The sequence below is a fragment of the Myotis davidii genome, unplaced genomic scaffold (genome assembly GCF_000327345.1).
Source record: "Myotis davidii unplaced genomic scaffold, ASM32734v1 scaffold98, whole genome shotgun sequence".
In the NCBI taxonomy this organism is placed as follows: Eukaryota; Metazoa; Chordata; class Mammalia; order Chiroptera; family Vespertilionidae; genus Myotis; species Myotis davidii.
The window spans coordinates 3,592,256-3,615,409 of record NW_006294654.1 but is presented as its reverse complement, the minus strand read 5'-3'; the positions used below and the strand labels follow the sequence as shown (position 1 = coordinate 3,615,409).

At 42.0% G+C, this 23,154-nt stretch overlaps 1 protein-coding gene across 2 annotated transcripts in view; it reads left to right on the top strand.

Moving 5' to 3' along the window:
• Positions 1–838: 838 nt before the first annotated feature.
• The window catches only part of TLE1 (transducin like enhancer of split 1), an 85,248-nt gene continuing 62,932 nt past the window's right edge, over positions 839–23,154 (top strand). For both annotated transcript variants that reach the window (XM_006769023.2, XM_015567388.1), the window contains exons 1-3: positions 839–921; positions 3,074–3,137; positions 3,243–3,287. In XM_006769023.2, the coding sequence (XP_006769086.1) occupies positions 3,117–3,137; positions 3,243–3,287 (66 nt within the window). In that variant the 5' untranslated portion in view covers positions 839–921; positions 3,074–3,116. The remainder of the gene's footprint in view (positions 922–3,073; positions 3,138–3,242; positions 3,288–23,154) is intronic.

Below are 23,154 nucleotides of genomic sequence, written 5' to 3'. Positions count from 1 at the left end.
GCACCCGGTGAGGCGCGGCTGGCTGGGGGACTGGGGGGTAGGGGGCAGGGCTGTGGTGGGGGGAGGTGCTCTTCCTCGCCGGAGGGAGGTGGGTGACTGCTACATTTTGGGCGACCCCCTCCCCCTCCAAACACTCCACCCCAGGTCTCTGGAAGTGCAAGGCTGGGAGGTCCCGGCTGCTGGCCTCCAGGGGTGGGTTATGGGCTGAAACTCCCAATTTCCCCCAATTCCCGTGGGCCCACTCGTACTTGACGTCTAGACAGGGAGGGCGGGGGCGCCCGGAGAGGCTGGGGTTTGGCTCCCACCGCCACATCCTCCCCTTCCCGGGGGCGGTAGGGCGCCCCCCCTTTGTTTCTGGTCTCGCCTATTTGCATATCAATGAGGCCCCCCGTTCTGGCGCGCCTGGAGGTGGCCCAGGCGACTCTGGGAACTGGGAGCGATTGGGAGTTGTTTTTCTCCTCTAGTCTCCTGGGTCATTTTCGCCCCCGGGGGGAGGGAGCGGCGATCTCCACAATCTGGCCCGATTCTCAGAGGCGGCTGGGGAACCCCTTTCCTTCCAGCCGGGTGACCCGGCGCAATTACCACGACTCACCCTGGAGGCTGGAAGAGGCGCCGAGCCTCTCTAGAAGCTGCGGGTTGGAGAAGGGTTCATTTTCTCCCTCCCCAAAGTAAAGTGCAAACTCGAATTCAGGACTCCGTTTTCCACCACTTCTAACTTTATTGTTTTGTTTGTATCCCACCCACTTTTCTTTCCTCTGACTTACTGCTTTATCCATCTGCCTACATCTCCGACCCTCCGTCCCCGCGCTTGTCGCCCCAGACGCCGCACCAGGCTGCAGGCCAGCCCTTCAAGTTCACTATTCCAGAGTCCCTGGACCGCATTAAAGAGGAATTCCAGTTTCTGCAGGCTCAGTATCACAGGTGCGTGTCCGGCCTTGACGGACGAATAGTCGCCCGGACAGCCCGGTGCTCCTTGTCGCCCAGCTGGGTGGAGGTGGTGGTGACGGCTGTACTTAGTTCAGGCGTCCAGGCGGTGGCGTGTGGAGTCGCAGTAAAGATCTGTCATTCACGTTACCCTCTTTCCTGGGCAGCCCCTTCTCTTGTCTCCTCCTACTCCCATTGTTTTCCTTTTACCCGTTTGCTGCTGTTCCAGGGAGTCTATTTTCGTGTATTTAGGAATTGCATGAGAACCATCAATATTTGCACTACAGTTATTTATTTTGCAACAGACTGAGCTAAAACCTTGGTTCAGCCGATGGCCCAGCCCTGGGGTGCGGGTTCAGGGAGTTAAAGCCAGTGTTGAAATCACTTGTTTGCCATGCTAGAGAGTTGGGTGGTCTGAGGCAAAGTCCATTATGGAAAGTTGGATGCTTTTTGCTGTGTCTAGTATTGGTGGTAATGAGGGGGTTGATGTGTGTAAGGGAAACTCACCAGCTTTGGTGTCATTCTAGGTTGGTTTGGGTAGGACAGGGGTTTGGAGTTACATTTATATTCATCTCAGCTTTAGTCTCATTTAATGAGACCTACTTCAAAAGATTTATAAGTGAAAACTGTAAAGCAACCAATTCATGGTGGACTTTCAAAAAAATGTTGTTTCTTTTGTTTCTATGAAGTTTTAACTGATCAGAGCTAAGAAATAGCTGCACTTGACAATTTTATTTATTATTTTATTTTAAGAAATACTTTTATTGATTTCAGAGAGGAAGGGGGAGGGAGAGAGAGATAGAAACCTCAATGATGAGACAGAATCATTGATCCGCTGCCTCCTGCACACCCCCTGCTGGGGATTGAGCCTACAACCCGGTATGTGCCCTTGACCGGAATCGAACCCAGGACCCGTCAGTTTGCAGGTTGACGTTCTATCCACTGAGCAAAACCAGCTAGTGCTGTAATTCACTTTATTTTTGTCATGGTTAAGAAAAGGCACACACATGCATTAGTGTGAATTGTCTTTCTTTTTTTGTTGTCAATCCTCACCCAAGGATATTTTTTACCATTGATTTTTAGACAGAGTGGAAGGGAAGGGAGAGAGAGAGAGAGAGAGAGAAACATCCATGTGAGAGAGACACATCGATTGGTTGCCTCCACATGTGCCCCAGACCTGGGTGGGGATTGAGCCTGCAATCAAGGTATGTGCCCTTGACCTGACTCACGAAGCCCCAGACCCTTCAGTCTTCGGGCCAATGCTCTAACCACTTAGTAAACCAGCTAGGGCTGAATTTTCTTATTTTGTCAGAGGCTTTCTGATTATTGACCTTTTGTCTACTTGAAGATGATAATCTCTAGAGCTTGAGGCATACCTGCCCACACCATGTTTACCAATCAGGGAGGGACTTCAACCCACTTTTACAGTATTTGCTTGACATATTTTGGCAGGGATTTAAAAAACAGAGTTTTTAAAAGGGACCAACAAATGTAGAAGTAACTTTACAACCTAGAGACTGAGTTGGCCAAGATAGTACAGCCTATGCCTGAGACTGAAGATTAAGTCACAGCCAGATTTTGGGTGGAGGAGCTAACCTTGATGCAGGGAAGTAGGAGTGAACAGATGACCACCAGGAGAAAACAGTCTTATGGATAGATCAGAGGTTTAGACAGATTTTTTCCTTCTTGTCATCTGACCAGGTCAGATGCACCAAGAAGAAAAAGGATTGCTGCTGAGTGGGTACCCTGTAATGCTCACTTACTTTCTTTTCTCTGTTAAACGAAGGGACAAAGTTTTTGGGTGTTAACCTAGTCCGTGGTTGGCAAACTGCGGCTTGCGAACCCACACGCGGCTCTTTGACCCCTTGAATGTGGCTTTTCCACAAAATACCGACTTCTGCGCATGGGCCACGAAGTTTCAATCGCATTGTACATGTGTGCCCACACGTGGTATTTTGTGGAAGAGCCACACTCAAGGGGCCAAAGAGCCACATGTGGCTTGCGAGCCGCAGTTTGCCGACCACTGACCTAGATAGTTTATGGCTTTTCCCAATTGGTCTGTGTTTTTACTTGAAGTGCAAATATGTGAGGCAGATGTTAAAACAAGTGACATAATGTTTACATTAAGTTGCCTGTTTTGTTTTCGTAGCCTTAAATTGGAATGTGAGAAACTGGCAAGTGAAAAGACAGAAATGCAGAGGCACTATGTGATGGTAGGTATCCAAGGTTAGACTCTTTCCTCTTCATGTAATATGAGCAAATATGTGTTTTTAGCATTATAAAATGTGAGTTAATGAAATGCTTCTTTTTTTTTACAGTATTATGAAATGTCATATGGATTAAACATAGAAATGCATAAACAGGTAAGCTTTATTCAGTCTCAAGCTCAAACAACAAATGAGTCATGGTTTTTTAATACTGGCTTTGTCCTCTAGCGGGGAGGGGGTTGTATGCCATTTTTCTGCCTTGGTTTCCCTTCCTGCAAACTGGTGGTAGTATTCTGCAGCAAAGGTTGCTTCTTGACAGTTACACAATTTTTAAATGACTGAGTGAGAGGTTCTTGGAAATGGAAACAAGCTTGTTTATATAGGCAGATGGGAATTGAGACTCTGAGTTTCCTTTTCTACCTGGATAGATATATTCTCCCTGAAAGATTTTGGCATTCTGTAGAGTTGCTGAAGTTGCTAATGTTTTTGTTCTGGTTTGGAAAGAAGTGTGGTACCTGTGAAAGACTCCTGTCTTTAAATAAGGTTAAACAAGTTATAAGACGAACTGTGGAATTTTCTTTATGCTTTGGGGCTGCATAAAGTGCTAATCAGAATTAGTGGCTTATTTGCATATATCTTTTTGGAAAAAATATTCTCAATTGATGCAGGTTTGGAGGTGAATAAAAAGTGTTCCTTTATAGCCACAGCATATGTTGGGAGTTGCTTCAGTCCTAGTGGTTTTAAAAGCATGAGAAGATTAGTGACTGGAAAGCTCTAGCTATGACTATGAGTTTGCAAGTTCCCATAAAATTCACACTTATGGCTACTATAATGGTGTATAAAAAGAGTATTGAGCTGGAACAAGGCACTAAGGACCTCATAAGAGAAGAAAAGCTAAATGATTGCTCAGCCCAAAGGACCCTCGATTGAGTAGTCATTGTCTGCCAAAGAAAGCATTAATGGCAGGGCGTAAGTATTCTGGAGATACGCTGACATTCACTTTTTCACCAAGATGCTGGTACAATAAGTCTTTCAGAAATCGATTGCCTCTTAAAAAATTATCATCAGATGAAGTTGCACAGTTGGACACATTTCAAAGTGCAACAATACAATTCTTACTTGATGTATATGTGCTATTTCATCTCAAACCCTTGTTTCATTAAATTAAAGAGCATGGCTGACCGGCTGGGGCACAGTGGAGAAATTGATTAGTTCAGGCTTCAGATCTTCCTTATATTCAAAGACTTTCATTAAGCAAGTGTGTTTCAGAGTTGAATTCTGCTTTTGTAACTCTGCACTCTTTGATTTTTAATTCATCATAGGTTTCATAATGTTAAGTTATCATCCTGTACATTAGATCTGTTCTCAGATATGTGTTTGGAAAGAGATAGTGACATTCAGGGCCTTTCATTAATAATACCATTGGGCCTTTCAAAGTGCTGATTTTATTCTGATTTACAGAGTTGGTAGCTTAGTTTATGTTGGGTTTGTGCCTTTGTTTTTGTGTCTTTGTTTTTGTGTGTTTAAATGGCTAGTGCCTGATTGGAACACTTGTAACTTGTTGATAGTAATTGACCTAGAAGATCTGTGGTCATTTAAATAAATTATGCAAATAAACCTGGTCATGAAGTTCTAACCTGTCATTGTTTAGGATAAGTTAACCCTAAAACCCCCTACTCCATCTTTTTTCTTTTCCCCTAACAAGTATTCTGGAAGATTAAGAAAACATCAGATTTTTTCTTAAACTCATAACTCAAAGGATTTAATAACCTCCCTGACTCTTTTACAAGGGAATGCCACCTTTGTGTGACATATGCTGGTGCTGGATTTATTGGGGGAGCTAAGGAGGTGTGTAATTCTTCTGGGTTCCTATAGGTTCCATGGCAGTGACCTCTTCTTTGCATAGGAAAAGGAAGAAGGGGAGAAAAGGGTCAGGAACATCCATGGTGTGAAAATAGTTTTCTAATAACCTGTACTCCATGAGGCATTTGTCCATCTATGAGCCCGTATGCATTAATAATATGCTGTATGTAATTGGCTCAGTAATTTGAAAAATGTGAAAAGCTCAGAGATGCCATATTCTTCATAGTAGGGAATTCAGCTCTCTGAAATTTAGTTTATATTGTAAATGCTGACAGGCCCTTAACAAGAGTGGTATGCAAAGCAGTGCTATAATTCAGTTTAAAGTGGCCTTACATTTGAAAAACATCCTCCTGAATGTCACACATTAATAATAAGTTCTGAGGAGACATTCTATGCAGCTAGTAATCATAATTCTTATTAAAACTGGTGACGTCTGGCCCCCAGGGTGTAGCCAGGCTCAAATTGATGCTTTTTGCCGCCTGATCACCAGCATGGCCTAAGTGCTCATTATATTGTAGAGAGGGCCTTTGGAGCTCTCATTAGATTTGACAGGAATTCTCTCTAGGGGGAAACTGGGCATTAGCGAGACTCCTGACAGGCTGAAATTAGTCCTGCTTTATGGCTTATAACCAAATGCTAGCAAGGCATCATCTGGGGACACAAAAAAATTGTCATTTCTGACAACATCTTTGTTACTGAAAAAAATGCAGTGATGGGGAAACTTTCCGTGGAGAGAGCTTTAATGTTAAGATTTATCTCCAGTGTGACTGCGGCTCTCCCTTCCCACCTTTCAGCGGGTTTGTTGAAGGAGTGAGTTTTAGAGATTTCAGTGTCAAGTCTCACCAGACTTTTCCGTCTGGGAAAAAAAAAGTGGAAGTGCGTCCAAATCAAGAGTGGTATAATTGTGGTTTCCTTACTTGGTTTGGTGCCCACAGTCCATGTTTATGTTGTGTCAACACTTCCTGATAAGCCTTCCCCTGACTTTCTCTGCTCCCATTTGTGGCTGGTTACTGAGAAGTCAACAGCTTAGTGGTGGTAATGGATACTTAAATCTTTTATCATTGCATTAGACAAATGTTTTTTCTTTTGAGTCTTTTACTGGTATAGATCTCTGCCTGTCCATTTCTCTCTAGGTAGATTTTAAACTCTAGCTAACTCTATACAAGGAAGGTGGAGACTTCTCATGAAAAATTAAGGCAATTCTGATACCACCAAAGTGTTAGGGTACAATAAAAACCAGCAGGTTACTGTCAGTCTAGTCTAGTTGCTTTGAGGTTTCTGCCTAGTGTGTTTAGCTGTGTAAGTTTTTTTTTTTTTAATATATATTTTTATTGATTTCAGCGAGGAGGGGAGAGAGAGAGAGAAACATCAATGATGAGGGAATCACTGATTGGCTGCTTCCTGCATGCTCTCCACTGGGGATCCAGTCCACAACCCAGGCATGTGCCCCCGACCAGGAATCGAACTGTGACCTCCTGGTTCATATAGGTCAGTGCTCAACCACTGAGCAACACTGGCCCAGCTAGCCATGTGAATTTTAAAGGTTTTTTTCTCTGTGATGTGGCCTGGTATTACCTCAGTTGATATTTTGGGAACAATGTGTTCTGTAAATTGGTATGTAAGCCTTTTTTGTTCCATTTGTGTATCTTTTCAGCAGGTTGGTAAATCCATGCCATGAGTTTTAATTAGTGGCTGGAATTTATACAGCACTTCCCCGTTGTCAAAAGTGATTTGCCTCATGCTGTGAGGTAGATTGGGGTAGGTGTTTTGCTCTACCTGCTGCTGTGAGCACGCGTTCAGAGTCTGGTTCAGAGTCTGGGCGTTGTCAGGGCTGAGCACCTGTTGATGCTTCAGTTTGGGTCACCTGGTCCTCAACTCAGTGTTTCTTCCCTGAGGATCAGGCCAGTGGGGGAAACACCCTTGGGCCTCTGTGTAGTGACTCAGGTTTGCCTAGCTCAGGGGTCCTCAAACTACGGCCTGCTGGCCACATGCGGCCCGCCGAAAACATTTATCTAGCCCGCCGGGTGTTTTTGCCACCATTGTGTGCATAGGAATTTGTTCATAGTTTTTTTTTAAACTATAGTCTGGTCCTCCAACTGTCTGAGGGACAGTGAACTGGCCCCCTGTTTAAAAAGTTTGAGGACCCCTGGCCTAGCTGCTTGTCTCTCCTATTCTTACTCTTGATCTGTGCTCACCAACTTCACAATTTACAAGACACTTTGGAGCTGGGCGCATTTCCTAAAAGTTATGAAAATTAGCAATACTGATTGCACTTGTAACCAACCTAGCAACACTGTCTGCAGGTTAAAATAACTTCTAAGAATCAAAAAAAATTTAAAACATGGCCAGGACTCCTGGTTGAGGCCCAGTGGTGCAGTGAGCTTGGTCAGGCACTTTGTCTCACTGCCTGTATTCTTCTGGAGAGCAGGCAGTCAGCACCCGGGGCTCTCCAAGGGTGGCGAAGAACATAAATGAAAGGACTAGCTCTGGAAGTAAAGATATATTCTACAGTCCTGGTAATGGGGTGGGGAAGGAGAGGGGCAAAAGGAAAACACAGACGAGAGGTTAACATTTCCAAGCTCCATGCATTATTTCAGCAAGCAGTTTCTCAGACCATGCCAATATTAGATTAGACCTGCTTCCACAGTTTTGATGTGTGCTTTTAAAGTCTCTCTTAAAAAATAAGTTGTTCTTTAGTAGTTTTTAAAAAAGTATTTAGCTGGAACTGTTAGGGATTTACCTGTTGGTTGATTCCGTAGATGTGACTGTCTTGCTATTTGTCTGCAAATTTCTCCCTATTTTTAACCAATTGCGTTCTCTGTCTACACTTTCTCACTTTGAGATTTTTTTATTCTAAGTCAGTGTCTCTGAATGGGAAATGACTAGCTAGAGTGCAGACACTCAGCGTTAAGCTCCACCAGGTGTTAATCTTGTAATACAAAGAGGGTAGCTGTCATCAGGATTGGAGTAGTCCCCAACTTTATTTTCATTAGCCAGGCCTGTCCATTACAAGCATAAGTTAAAAGAGATAACATGCTCCCCGTGTTTCGAGAGCCAGATTCTGAGGTGCAAGATTAGCCTTTGGTTTTTTGTTGTTTTTTATCGGCATGCAGGGCTGAGTCCTTACTATGAAACCTGCACTTACCCAAACCCTTCAGCAGCTGGGCTTGTTGCTGGTTTCTGTCCAGGGCTGACGGACTAGGGCAGTGATGGCGAACCTCTTGACACGCAAACTCACTTTTTTGGTTGATTTTTCTTTGTTAAATGGCATTTCAATATATAAAATAAATATCAAAAATATGTCTTTGTTTTACTGTGGTTGCAAATATCAAAAAATTTCTATATGTGACACGGCACCAGATTTAAGTTAGGGTTTTTCAAAATGCTGACACGCCGAGCTCAAAAGGTTCGCCATCACTGGACTAAGGTGAGGGGAAGTGAGGCTCTTGCCTTGGGAGAAGTTAAGGGAGGTATCAAAAAACTTGGTACTCAGGATAAACGAGGTTGTTTTTAAAATTCAAAATTGATATAAAAAAACTCCAATAGGAACAAAATATATAAAGGCAGCACCAGCCAGGGTTGGGAATAGGGATGAGAAGAGGGAAGTAAGTCAGAGACAGCAGAAAAAAGGTGGAATGGATGGCCCATTGGGAACTGTTGTGATCTGTAGGATCTGCCTTGGTGTAAATACTTTGGTGAGGTCCCTCAATTCGGAACTTCGATTAGTGACTGGGCAAGTCATTAACAAGTTGCCTGGGCCTCGGTTTTCCTCTCTGAAAAATGAGGGTTTAGATTAGGCAGGTTCTAAGATTTGGTTCATCTCTCCGTAGGGGAGTCACACCGCACCCCTACCAGAACCTGGCACCTCACCTCCCATGGGTCAATTGAGAGTTTTTGGCCAGAGGGTTTAAGATGTTCCTCCAAACAGTGTTTATTAAGAAACACAGAGGGAAAAAAAATCTGTTCCCTTAGTAAATATTTAAATAAATCATCTTGTGTGGTGGTTATGCTAAAAATATATTCAGTACTCAGTCATCTCATCCCCTCCAGTCCCTGTTGCTTCAGATTATTTTAAAATTGAAATTCTCAGAACTATAAGATGTCCTGAGTGTCAAACCCTTTTAATGTGGAATGTGTTGGATATATGGTTTTTAATTAAATTTTAGATAGCTGTTTTGGTCTGTCCACTTATATGACAAGATTGGACATTTATATCTTCAAAATAGTCCTCACTAATAGGGTTGGTGAGTTCCACAGTAAGAAATGTGCCATAAGATTGTTCCATGTGTGTATGTAGCTTGGTGTTTTACCTAAGTAGAGAGAGAGAGAGAGAGAGAAGGTGTAGGCACTTATGTGTGGGAGAGATCTTCTAATTTTCTGAGGGATGGTTTGATCTAAAAAGTGAAGATGATTTACACTGACATTTTAAAATAAATTAAGATATTCATGTATTGCCATTCACTCATTTAAAGAAAAAAATGGCATCTAAAATTGTTTGCAAAACTGATGATTATAGAATGGCTCAATTGATAGACTATCCAGTTACCATAACTCTTTTTATGAAACTCCAAGAAATGTTGACACAAATAACTCGCTTATCAAATAACTTGTGATTTTGCACAAAATCCTTATTTCATTATTTTATAATTCAGACTAGAGAGTCAGTACACGAAATTCATGCATGGGGGTGGGAGTGTCCCTCAGCCCAGCCTGTACCCTCTCCAATCTGGGACTCCGGGATCGGGCCTAAATGGGCAGTCGGACATCCCTCTCACAATCCAAGACTGCTGGCTCCTGACTGCTCGCCTGCCTGCCTGCCTGCCTGATTCCCCCTAACTGCTTCTGCCTGCCAGCCTGATCACCCCCTAATCACTCCCCTGCCAGCCTGATTGACGCCTAACTGCTCCCCTGCCAGCCCAATTGCCCCTAACTTCCCTGCTAACCACTCTTGCCAGCCCCTAACTTCTCCCCTGCTGGCCTGGTCGCCCCCAACTGCCCTCCCTTGCAGGCATGGTCGCCCCCAACTGCCCTCCCCTCCTGGCCTCGTCACCCCTAACTGTCCTCCCCTGCCGGCCATCTGTGGCAGCCATCTTGTGTCCACATGGGGGTGGCCATCTTGTGTGTTGGAGTGATGGTCAATTTGCATATTACCTCTTTATTATATAGGATTTTTAATCATTTTTAAGTTTGATTCATTTGCCTGCCTTAAAACATCGTCATAATTGTGAGCACATTGTTTATCCCCTTTCTCCACATGTTCTCATATTAGGTATAAAAAGTAACGTTTTAGCCCTAACTGGTTTGGCTCAGTGGATAGAGCGTTGGCCTGCGGACTGAAGGGTCCCAGGTTCGATTCCAGTCAAGGGCATGTACCTTGGTTGCGGGCGCATCCCCGGTGGGGTTGTGCGGGAGGCAGCTGATCGATGTTTCTCTCTCATCGATGTTTCTAACTCTCTATCCATCTCCCTTCCTCTCTGTAAAAAAAAAATAATAAAATATATTTTTAAAAAAGTAATGTTTTAATTTTTTTTTAAGTTTTTTTTGTAGTAGTATTTCCTTCTTAGTCATTCTTTGACCACAAAATATGTTAGCTGAAAAAGAGTAAGATAAAGTTCATTTTGAATATAAGGAAAAAACAATGAGAATTCTATCCATCAGATACATTTTTTAAAAATCTGCCATATAGAGAAAAACTGCTATTAAGTGTGGTGGGTGTATATCACTGTGCCCACTGGAGGAGGTAGAGTTGTGTACATAACTATTTTCAGTGTGTTAGTAGATATTCACTTGATGAAGTGGAATCAGTTGTTTCTGGCAATGTAGGAGGTGTATTTGAACTTGTGTGTCCAAATCATGCAATTTGTTAAACCGCTGAAATACATGCGGAACTAGGTTGGGTTTGATACTAGTACCATTACTGATCTAACCAGATTATTTGTCTGGTATTTTGTGTAACCTGTCAGTAAAATGTTTGAAAACATATTACCAGACTGTTTACTTACAAGTTTATAAGCTATGCAAATATATTCTCATATTAATATATTGTATATTTTTATTGTACATAAATGGAAAATTTCAAAGGAGGGGTTGAAATGAAAGTCCTCCTATTCTCAGTACACCACAGTGGTGTGGCCCAAGGGCATGCTGACTCTACAGACCACTGGCCCTACATTTCAAACACTCTTAGAACTCTAGCCCTGGAAAGGGGGTATTTTTAAGATAATGAATGCAAAACACCTTTAGGGGCTGGCTGGCTTTTTTTGTTTGTTTGTTTGTTTTTACTTACTCAGTTATGTCTGTTCTTTCTAATTTTGACTTCCTTCTCTAATAATTGCCTCTGCCCGTCACTCACAATCTTTATGTCTGCTCCTGGTTAGTGTCCCTGGTCATCTTAACTTGGCCACCTCCTTTCCTTTCTCCAGGTCCTTTAATCCAGCCCAATGGGTCTCTTCATGCCTAAAATGTGTTTTGTGTTTTTCTTTTTTCAGTATAAAAAGTCCAGGCCTTTTTGTCAAACTTCACATGGCCTTCCTCGATATCTTTCAAGGTCCAGTTCCAGTAACAACACTGCCTGTTTAGTCAAGGCTTCCACGACTGCTCCAACAGGAGCTGTCTCACCACTGTTTTTCCTCTGATTGCTGTAATAATGTTTTTTCATGTGCCTCTTGTTACTCTAGCTAGCTTGCAGTCTGCTTAAAGCTTGAGTTTAAGACTTACATCTATCTACCCTCCCCAATGAGTCCGGCAGCGTAGGCACTTGTTTAGTAGCATTTAAATGCTTCTTATGTAGAGTGGTAGTTGGATCCTGAATCTATACAAGAATGAGTTGAAAGCTGTCTGTATAAAAAATTGTACACAATAGCTTTGCCCAGCAATTTGGGCTCTTTGTGGACATGTTAGGATTCTTCAGCAAGTCCACGGAACCCAGATTAAAAACTTGAATTGAGAGTATGGGTCCTTATGCTAAAATGCCAAATAGAATGAACTCTATTTGATTTCACTAGATGTTTTATAGGACTTTAATTCTAATAATCTCATCTAACCATGTTTGCTCAAGTTGTTTTCCTTTTGGAAAAGTGATATGTAGTCAGAATATCCATGAGGCTTCTTAATGGGGAGTTTAATTATAGTAATAGATTTGGGTTTGTACTAAAAAAAAAAAAAAAAAAAGAGGAAACAGAAATAGCATGTTGCTAAGGTCTGGGCTTCCATATGAATTGAGTGTGTGTGTCAGTTACTATCCCTGGAACCACTGCTTATCTCCTAAGGTCGACCACAGGCCTGATAGAGTAGTGTGGATAAATTGAATTATAAGTTTTGTTCAAGGCATTAAACTTGACTTAGTTGCCAGGTTTCTCAATAGTAATGATTATACTCATTAATTATTTACTTACAGTCTTTGCCCTCCAAACATTTTCTTAAGAATTTCAAATATACAGGAAGAGGAAAGACACATACAGTGAACACTTATATGTACCCACCTATATGATACCGAGTCGATAAGTAAACATTTTGTAATATCTGCTTGTCAGATATCTTACCTAGAGCTTTTGCACCACCACCCCCAACCCTCCCCTATATGGATAAATGAGTAATTCTGGAAAACTTTAAAATGGTTTGTTAGAAGGCTGAGCCTTCCTCTAGCTATCAACTCTGTTTTAAATTGATAATGTGGAGGAGGAATTTTCTCTAAGTACATTTTAAGAATTCCATTTTAATAGTTGTTTATAATATTTTACAACATTTTCCTCCTGGACTTGTCCTTTTTGTTTTTGGCATGATTGTATTAGGTGATCCACAATTATATACGGTGTTACAGTACTTTCTTTTTCAGCTGCCACCTGAAAGTGACATTTGTACTTAAGACAGGAAAGCCAATTTCCCTCCCCAAGCCTTCCTGCCTTTTGGCCCTGTGTAATGCACCTTTGAGATGCAATCATTATATTTGCTGGGGGAAATAGCTTTAGTGTTGATAGGTAGGAAAACTGGGAAATAATTGTGCAAAAGGACTCTGACCTTGGACTGTGTGGCTGGAAACTGTCTTAATGAAGAAGTTAAGTTGGCTTCAGAGGCCATGGGCGGTAGAGGGGTGTGAAATGCCAGAAAACAAAACCTCTTTGAGTACCCCTGTATGTGGAGGAGGCTCTCCAAGGCAGGGGGCCTCCTGGAGTGCAGCCTCAGTCCCCTCTTGATGCCTTGAGCAAACAGCCAGTCAGAGCCTCTTACAAGTAAGGTGACCAGCCAGTGTATTGACACGCACAGACACAATAGAAAACTGCATTAGGAGGCGAGCCTTTGGGATTTGCAGTAAATATATTACAGAACACAAGTGACTTGCCAATACTGCTTGTTTAGCAGTTTGCAAGGGCAATGACAATATGGATTTTTGAATTAGAAGGGAAGGGCTGTTCTTTCTCTGTGCGGGAACATCTACTTGATGGCTGGGGAGAAAATTGATTTTAGAGAACAAAATGCAGCCGCCTTTATATATGTCATTTGAAAGGCTTCTATGGATTAGTGAGTGAAAATAAAAAGGTTGCTTTAGGTTTAGGAAAGGGGGTCTTAACACTGATCTGCATCTAGGTCTGGTATGGAGAGAATAAAGAATGGATGGGCCACCGGGATGGAGGAAGGGCAGCTGGTCCTATGCAGCCTGTAGCTACAGGTACCCATTTGGGTCTCTAGCATTGTCTTTTTCAGCTTTGGCTTTCAAAAGTCAGCTTTGTGGGTTTATGATTGACGAGTAAGCTTATTTGGGGCATTAGAGTGAGTAGTCATAGTCCCCATCCATTGAGTTCCCACATGCCCTAGGAATTGTGCTATAGGAGTGCTCTGTAAAATCCTAGCCCCTCTGTCCCTACTTTGTGTGGATATTAAGTATTCCTCCTTACAAAAGAGTTAATAGGCTAGTTAGGTTAGGAATGAAGACAGCATCTACCCTACAGGATTGAGTGAGTTTCTTTACGCAGACACAATGGTGCCTGGCACTTGGGTACTCTGAGGATAGCTCTTCTCGAAATCTGTTATTGATCCATTTGAAACTGTACCCTGTTGTTGAATTCCAGGCCACACTCCCATCGTGTTTTTTCAAGCCCAGTTTCCTTCCTCCCTCCATCTAAATTATTCACTATTCATTATTTTCCCTCAATGACTAAGTTTTTTATTTGTTTCCTTCTAAGATCAGAAGCATTTATCTTAAGGCTCAAAAGGAAACTTTTTTTTCTTTTTTTTATTGTTTTATTGCTTAAAGTATTACAAAGAGTATTACATATGTCTCCTTTTTTCCCCCCCGCCCTTGACAATCCCCTGGCGAAACTTTTTTTTTTTTAATGCAAACCCCATTGGTAGCCCATTGTCTAAGGAATCTTAGAGGAATTAAAATGCCCTATTTAGGCCAAACAGTAAAATAAGCCCTTGGAAGGCAGCAGCCTTAAGTAGTTAATACAACTACCAGTGAAAATAGTTGTGTTGAGTTTTTTCATTTAAGGGAATGGATGAACAACAAAGAGGATTTGGTTCATTTTACTGAAGTGAGTTTTGGCAGAATAAAGGATGGGAGGTGCATTTCTGATTTTTTTCTTTTTAATGTAATGTAGAAAATCCAACTCTTAATTTATCACCCTGAAAAAGGGGGGGTGGGTAAGAGGGTGCGTATGAATTACAAGGCAAGTTGTTGCTTGGTTAGAGAAAGAAGTCGTTTTCAGCCTTGATGATGTCTATCTTTTGGTGAGGTATATCTTTTGGCTATGAAAACTTGTAAGGTGCTTTGCAAAAATTTGAGTAGTTATGTTCTTCATGTACATCCTGGACTTGAGATTTTTGTGTCCTGTCACATTCACAGCTTCTACTCTGTGCTAATTATTTGGGAAAGCAAGAAAAAAAAATGCACAGGGTAGGAAAGCAGGGCCATTGGAATTGGATATACTGGAAGTTTAGACTCTTGTCTGTTATGGCCAAGTAGGATGCAGTAGAAACTTGTGTATGTCTATTGGGGATAAAGGAAGGCAGCTGAGACAAATTGTGCCAGTACCTATTCTCACACTTGCTTAGAAGCTCAACTGCCTGACACCTGTGTGCTGAGAAGCTCCAGGTTTCTGTCTCACTGTGTTTAGCCTGAGGAGTCCTGAAGTCCTGAGTGTTTTTTTTGTAGGAAAAGCTCAAGGTTCTTGACAACCCCCTCATCCTGGTTCCGAAGCCTTTTTCATTTGTAAGCTGACTGGCTCTTTTACAGTGTCTGGACTATCTCCTTGCACAGCTACCAAGAGATTGGACTTGGACCACTGAAGTGTATCCAACATCTGTACTTTTTAGCTGATCAAAGACCAAAACCATACTAGTAACTCAGGAGGGGATCTGCTGACTTTTGAATCTTATAGGAAATCTGTATTCCATAATTGACTACCCTGAATGCTGTGATGTTTGTGAAATAAAAAGTATAAAGAGATGTCACATTTTGGATTTCTCTAAGGGTATAGAGATTTTTTGAACTGATTGCTAAATCTGTATTCTTAGTTCTTGACTAATGGATCTAATATGGCTTACCCCCCTAAAGAACCGCAGAAACATCAATGTCAGCATACACTATAATCTTGTGCAGCCATTGTTTTGGTTATTATTTTATCACAAGGTCAAATATCCGGCAAAACTGTGATTTCTTTTTATTTTTTTCTGATTAGCTACTAGAATTACTCTTGTCAGTTTCCCTCAGAGTACTGAAATTGCTCAAGGTTTATATGGAATGAGTTCCAACTGTTGCTTCTCAAAACAGTATAAAAGGCTTTTGAGTAGACTTTGCACTGTGAGAATATTGGTATTGACACCATTTATAATTTGGAGTATAGTTTGAAGACCAGATTCTACTGTTTGTCGCATACTGGTTAATATGGCTGTAAAGAGGAGATGAATGTGGCTACTTTTCCAAGTCTATTACTCAGGAGGACTGTAAATTTGATTGGCTGTTACAATTCTAGCAGAATCATTCGATTTGAGAGCAATAGAAAGATAAGATATCCAATTAGCCAAATGATTTGCAGGGTTAGCCAACGTTGTCATGGAGACACGAGTTGGAACAAATTAAATTTTAAGCAATAAAATAATCTTAAAGCCCGTCTGGGAACAAGAAAATTTGGCAGTGGCACTTACCTGAATTGAATCTTAGCTTGACACGATGTTGTTTGACATTGATGTACTGTGGGGGCCTAAACTTATATATGGCACAACATTCCCTTAAAAAAGTAGCTCGGCCAAACTAGTAAAGGGGAGTATTAGTATAAAATTGGATATTAACATTGATTCCGTGGCTTAGATGATAATTAGGCTCTGGGTTCCCATTTTGTATTTAAGGATTGAAGTGCCTTAATAATGATTAAATAGCATTAATTGGACACTTGAAAAAAGATTGATTTCTCAGCAGCATGCAGTGTTTGGAACTGCTGCTCCCTTTGTGTGTGTGTGAACAGACATAATAGAATGTGGATGTCTTTTAGTGGGGGGTGGAGGTGGAGGTATGCATATATTTGCATGTACAAATAAGGAAATTTTGACATGCTCCTGCGCTGCAGATGATTCTCTGTATTCGTAATAATTTTGCCTTCCAAACTTTAGCCAATGACCCAAAACCTGAGTAAGCGTCACTCTAGGGCTTAGAAGGTTATTTCCCCCTATTAATGTATTGTTTAACTCGTTCCTGGCTTGTGCTGCAGATTTGAAAACAGCCCAGCAGCCCAGAAGGAGGGAGGGCTCTTTATCCACATGTCTATTAGACAGATGGAGACGAAAATTGGTCTGAGGTCAAGCCATTTGCAGCATTCTCACAGCCTTCGATTTTCCTCTCATCCTCACCACAGATCATCTCAAATGATTCAGTAATGACCAAAAGTGCAACCTTGACCTTTATTCCCCGGTGAATTACTGTGTTTCACAGTCCAAATGGCAGGAAGTCTATGCTGTTCTTCCAGAAGGAGCTCGGCATTATTGAACCAAGCCAGTCCTGCGGGAACCCTGTGAGGGCAGACCAGTGTAACACAATCTGTGGGTTAAATTTGGTTTCTGGTGCTCTGGGAAATGAGAATTGACATGTCCTGAACCCACATAATTAATGGAAGAATATCTGGGATGCTTTCTAAAAACACGAGCACAGAAATTGATTTGTCTACTTGTAAAATAACTGGTGCATTACAGGAGTGGTGACTTCTGGGGGCCCTTCCTTTATAAATCATTCTCACTTTCATGATTTAGTTGTTCTCCCCTCTCATTTAACAGCTCCCCAGTATATTTTAGACTCACATTGCAACAATTTAAAATTGCAAATTGTCATGACGGGGCATAAGAGGACCCGGGGCTTGTCTTTGGCATACTTTTAATTATATACATATTTTTTGTCAATCCATGCAACTCTGAATAAATTCTCGTTCATACAACACACATCCCCCTGAAAAGTAGCTTGACTATTGTCTTGGAGAAATGATCATTATTTTTCTCTTGCTTAGATTTCTGTGTGGATTGTATTATGATGTATTGATTAGGGTTTTTTTTTTTAAAGAATAACTTGTATTCAAAATGATATTCCTGTTTGCCCCCACCTGCATAGCTGAGTTAATATTCTGTGAATCTTTAATATACTAGTGAAGTTTGTCATCTAGGATCCTTGTACTTAGCATCTTCTTAAATAAATACTTAAAAGCTTTTCCAAAAGGTTATGCTTTGAAAATTTTCACCAGCATTCCAGATTTCATTTTAATCATGAGCTAAGATGCTTTGAGAAAATAATTTTTTCTCCCCTGCTGACTTCACTGCGCACAAGTTTTTTTGTACCTCAGTAGCTCCCAACCTGTGATGCCCGTGCTTGCTGGGCACAGCAGTGCATGCTGTTCCTAAAGCAGAGGCAGGCTCCCAATTTGTAGTGGAGTCCCCTCCCTTAAACAGTCTTCTGGCCACTCGCAGAGTAAATTGCATTCTGTTGCTGTGCAGGTTTCTTGGTGCATGATGTTGATTGAAAAGTAAATCCCAGGTTCCAACTGGGCAGGCCAAGAACCTTGTCTTCCTTCCCAAGGTACCACCACTCCAGTGACTCAGATTGTGGGGGAGTAATGGTCTGGGTGGGGCTTCCAGACTGAGACTGAGCTGGGGGCTCAATGGCTTTGCCCTGGGGCCTCACCGTTGCTGATGTCTCTAACTTGTGGCCATTTTGCTTTGTGCCACATGGTGTCCTGGTGAACTAGTTGCTTCCCTAAGAAGTCGCTCTGGGAGAAGAGCGGCCGTGTCATTCATGTGCAGCAAAAAATTAGGACGCACTGTCCACAGTCACCTCAGGCAGGAAATTCCTTTCCCACTATCTGGATTGGCTAGAGATTCCAACCCGTTAGAGAAATATTCATGCCAAACTACTGAGCCAGTTTTCTCCAGAGAAGATGTGGGGAGCAGGGTGATGGGAAATGCTCAAACCAATGATCAACAGTGCGCTGGTGGCTTGCTTTGTCATGCGGGAAGGTACGGAGATAGTGATCCCAGACAATTTAAAGTCAGTTCCAACCAAAGATAGGACTACAGGTAGTTACAATGAAGAAATGTTTTTAATTTTATTGCAAAGAAAATAACATTACAAAATTTGAAGGAAGAACCTTCTCAGAAACCCAGTTTTCAGAGGTAACTTGATATTTGCATACTCCTGGGCAGCTGTTGTCTCTACATATTTTATTTTCGTAATTGTAATTTTAACCTTCCTGCAATGATGATGATGTAGTCGGCTTTTCCTCCCACTAATTCTGTTATTGTATGATATTACCTAATTTCTTAAGAATTCCCTCATGACTAAGACCTGTGAAGAGGGTGAAAGGTGTGTGTTTGCTGGGATGTGTTTCAGGGGAGGCTTGTTGGCTTTCCCTTCTGAGAACAATAGGTGATGACTTCACAGAGGTGCTCTGTGATTCACCCTACCGAGTTTGTCTTAAAAACCTTCTGTGGCTTTACAGAATGCATTTTCCTTTGAGGCTGCCAAATGCTGTCTTTTTCTATCATGGGACAAGTCAGTATGATTTCATGTGAACGGCACTGTCTGAACCCCATAACAAGGGCTTCTGAATAATGGAAATGTGCTGTTTAGGCACCAAAACAGCTGCTGTGCTTTTGTCAGGGATGCATCTTTACCAAACTGACAAATTAAACTCCAAATGCTCTGCTTGGCAACAGTTGGGTCAAAACATTTAAGTCATTAATTAGAAGGAACTGAAGGGGGGGGGAGGTGGAATGTACACAAATACACAGTGTTGCAGACTCAACTTCATCTTGGAAATGCAACTGAATTCTTAAAAAAAATAAGTGCAGCCCTCAAGTGGGGCCAGCCAAGCTTGTCATTTGCAAATAAATCAAAAGACCATCATTGCTGGAAGGGAGAACCAAAGAATAGAGTTGCTTTGTCATTCTTTGATAGGCCCCATATTCAAGCCTGCTATTAAAAATGAATGCATTCAAGAGACTCTGCATTAAGAACATAAACAATTAAGGGCACTTGAGTTGCTCTGCTGAGAGCTGCCACGAAGGAGATACAAGAGCAAGAGCTTTCTCCGGAGATGCAGGCCCTGCAATCTGTCTCAGGAGGAGCCAGAGAATGGGAGCAATTAGTGTTGCTATCGCCGCCCCAGCAGCCTTCAGCAGGTTTCCCCCCTTTCTGTTAACCCCCTCCTTGTTTCCAAAGAAGCCACAGTGAAGGATGAGCAGTGAAAGGATAGAGTCGGCGCGCCCAGTTGGAAAGGGCTCAGATTTAGAATGCGGTAGGAGCTGCCAAGTGAGGGGGAGATGGAACACAAAAGTTATTATCTGCCAGTAATTGGTGACTTATGTTCTGATTAATTGAGCCACTAAAGGGTTTCTGTCATCTGGTACCCTTTGTTTTGTTTTAATCATAGGGTTTAAGGAGGGGGCGAGATTACATTGCCATGGGTGGAATCATTTAAATGAATATCGTTTGAGGTTGTTTTCCACAGTAGGCAAATGTGTTCCAACACCCCCCGTTTGTGTATCTTGCCTTGGTCTTGTTTTGTAAAAAAAAAAAAAAAAAAATGTGTGGAGAAGGCGGCCATGGCATTGTGGCAAGGCTCTGGAGAGAGGCACACCTGGCCTACCGGCCCACTTGGGTAAACCCTAGTTTCAGGGGACCTGCTCAGATTGAGGATTTGAGAGTAGGTGTAAGAGGACCTGCAGTGTGCTAAGCAGTAGGCTCTGCCGCTGTTGTGGTTAAGGGATGACAGCGGCTCTCGGCTGTGGTCTTAGTCCAATAACCACACATCACCTGGAAACTTGAGAGCAGTGCTGATGCTGGGGCCCCAGATCGCTTGACTCAGAATCTGGGAGGGTGACCCAGCTGCTCATGCTTTTAGCAAGTCTCTCAGGTGATTCCAAAGCATTCTTAAGTTTGAGAATTCCTCATAACCTCATTACAACCTCAACTTAATGACACCCCAAGTTCTTTCCTTTTTTTAAAAATAATTTTTATTGATTTTTTTACAGAGAGGAAGGGAGAGGGATAGAGAGTTAGAAACATTGATGAGAGAGAAACATCGATCAGCTGCCTCCTGCACACCCCCTACTGCCCTTGACTGGAATTGAACCTGGGACCCTTCAATCCGCAGGCTGATGCTCTATCCACTGAGCCAAACCGGTTAGGGCCCCAAATTCTTTTCATTTGGATTTCCCCAGAATGTGATTAGTTGGCTTATTGACACAATTCTATTTTAAAAGAAAGCTACTCTGATGCATTAAAATTTAAGGTAAAATTAACCCTTTCATGAGGTGTATGGTGAGGGATAGTAGTAAATCTGGTGTGAATATTGGGTACTCTAAAGTAGGTCTCTAGACAAAGGTCCCTCCTCCCCCCTCCAAAATAGACAGCGCTATATTAGGAGATTATTTTCAGTGTTTTGCACCTGTGATTTTGGGTATGTGGTTTTTATTTAAACATCTTGACTTTTCTCCAGGTATATAAATGTCATCTGCAGGAAATAGAGATGTATTTGTAGATGTGATTTTGTGGATTTTGCTCTATTGGTGGGCCAGATTGATGTTAGTGCTGATACACTAACACTCTCTGCCTGAGGAGAGAACTAAAGTGCAGTTTGGCTGTGACTTGCTTATCTAAGGTTCACAATTGATAACTGAGGTCCCTTGTAAAATGCCTACATCCATAGCAGGGCAGTAAGGATGCAGTGCCCCTGTTGTTGACAGACGGGGACCGCTTCTTGTGATACCATTGTTAGCTGAGGGACAGCATGGCTGTTGCAGTCCTGTTTGGGTTGTATTGCTTTGCAAAACAAAGCTGGATTTATCAGCTTTATTTCTGATCTTGAGTACGTCCCAATTTTCCATTTCCGCTTCCTGGAGAAAGGACTAGGCAAAGAATGTGGCCTCTAATCTTGCTTTATGATCCTGGGCAAGTCATTTCCTTTAGAAGTGACTCGGTTTCTCCATGTGTGAAGTGAGGACTGTAAGAGGGCCAGGCACCCACATGGTTTCATGGTTTGCTAGCATTGCTGTGACTCAGTGCCACTGTCAGTCACAGAGGTGGTGGGCCTGACCACCCTTTTCTCTCTTTCCACTTTAGTGATAGAGTTAGACAGTAAATCAGAGGTGGTGTTCACAAGGTCACTGCAAGAAAATAAAAAGTCACCAGGAACCCTACCTCACAGCATAATCACCGTTTTTATTTTGGATATCAACAGTCCTTGGCCACATGCATATGTTGTAAAAAAAACACACGGGCACACTAACATCACGTCTTTGTTCTCCTCCTGCTTCATCTGGTAATGTGTTGGCTATTTAAACATCATTATCATACATGTGACTTTAATGGTTACTTGCCTTGTCTTTGGGTCTAATACTGTTCTCCTGGTATTAGACAACTGATTTCTCAGGAGGGCAAATGTTAAGATTTTCAGAAATTCTGCAAATGTTTCTGATGTGTTGAACTGCTGTTACATCTTTACCTGTTTTTTTCTCTTTGCTTTGAAACCAGTGCTGCAGTGAACAGCTTTATGCATGAAATGCTTTTCATTTGAACTATTTCCTTAAGATAAATTCTTAGCTGTGGGAAGCCTTACCAAAGGGTTTGAATAATTTCATGCTGTTAGAACACATTGCCCAGTTGCTTTCTAAGATGACTACCAATTTACTCTGTCACCAGTAATGTTATGATGGTTTCTGTTTCCCAGAGGACTCATCAATGTTGGATCTCATTAATTTTTTTAATAAACTAACTTAACTGGTCCAGAATGACCCACCTTACAACAAAGCTTACGTGTTTTTTTTGGTTGCTGGTGAGGGTGAACATTTTTTCTGTATTTAACATTGTCATTTCACAGATTCAGAAACTTCTAGTCAGAAGTGATTTAGACGTTATCTATTTTCCTTTGTGTGCGTTGTTTTCATATTCTTTTTTAAAAATTTATTTCAGAGAGAGTGAGGGGGAGAGAGAGATAGAAACATCCATGGTGAGAGAGAATCATCCATCGGCTGCCTTCTGCATGCCCCCTACTGGAGGTCGAGCTCGAAACCCGGGCATGTGCCCTGACTAGGAATTGAACCGGTGATCTCTTGGTTCCTGGGTGGATACTCAACCACTGAGCCACGCTAGCGGGGCTTGTTTTCATATTCTTGCTTGTCTATCTGTTCCAGACACAGGAGGAGGAGACAGGTGGGATAAAGGTCCTCCTCTGTTCTTGTTTCCATTTCTTCTCCAGGCCATTTATTTAGAATTCCCAGGAAAGATGGTGTGGCTTTTGATGTTTCTTCAGTGAAACCAAAAAATCAGTTTGCCTGCCCTCAGTCAGCATAAACAGCATTTTTTATGATCCATCAATTTGCAATTTAATGGTGATGGAGTTTCCCCTTCCATAGCTGACTTTGGGCAAGGTGCCATTGGATTGCTTTGAGACCATGGGCTGTTACTCTTAAGCAATTCTCACCTTGTTTTGAGCTTCAATTAACATTCATTATACATGACTCTGTAGTGGAGAAGTGAGCAGACATTGGGGAGTGGCCTCTTCTCTTTGTAATTAGATTAGGTGTAAGGAGTATAAAAAGGTGGAGAGTCGAGCTTTTAGGAATCATAAAATCCTAAAATGTAAGTTCAGATGCCTAGAACATGTCTTCAGTTTAATACACCCAGGTT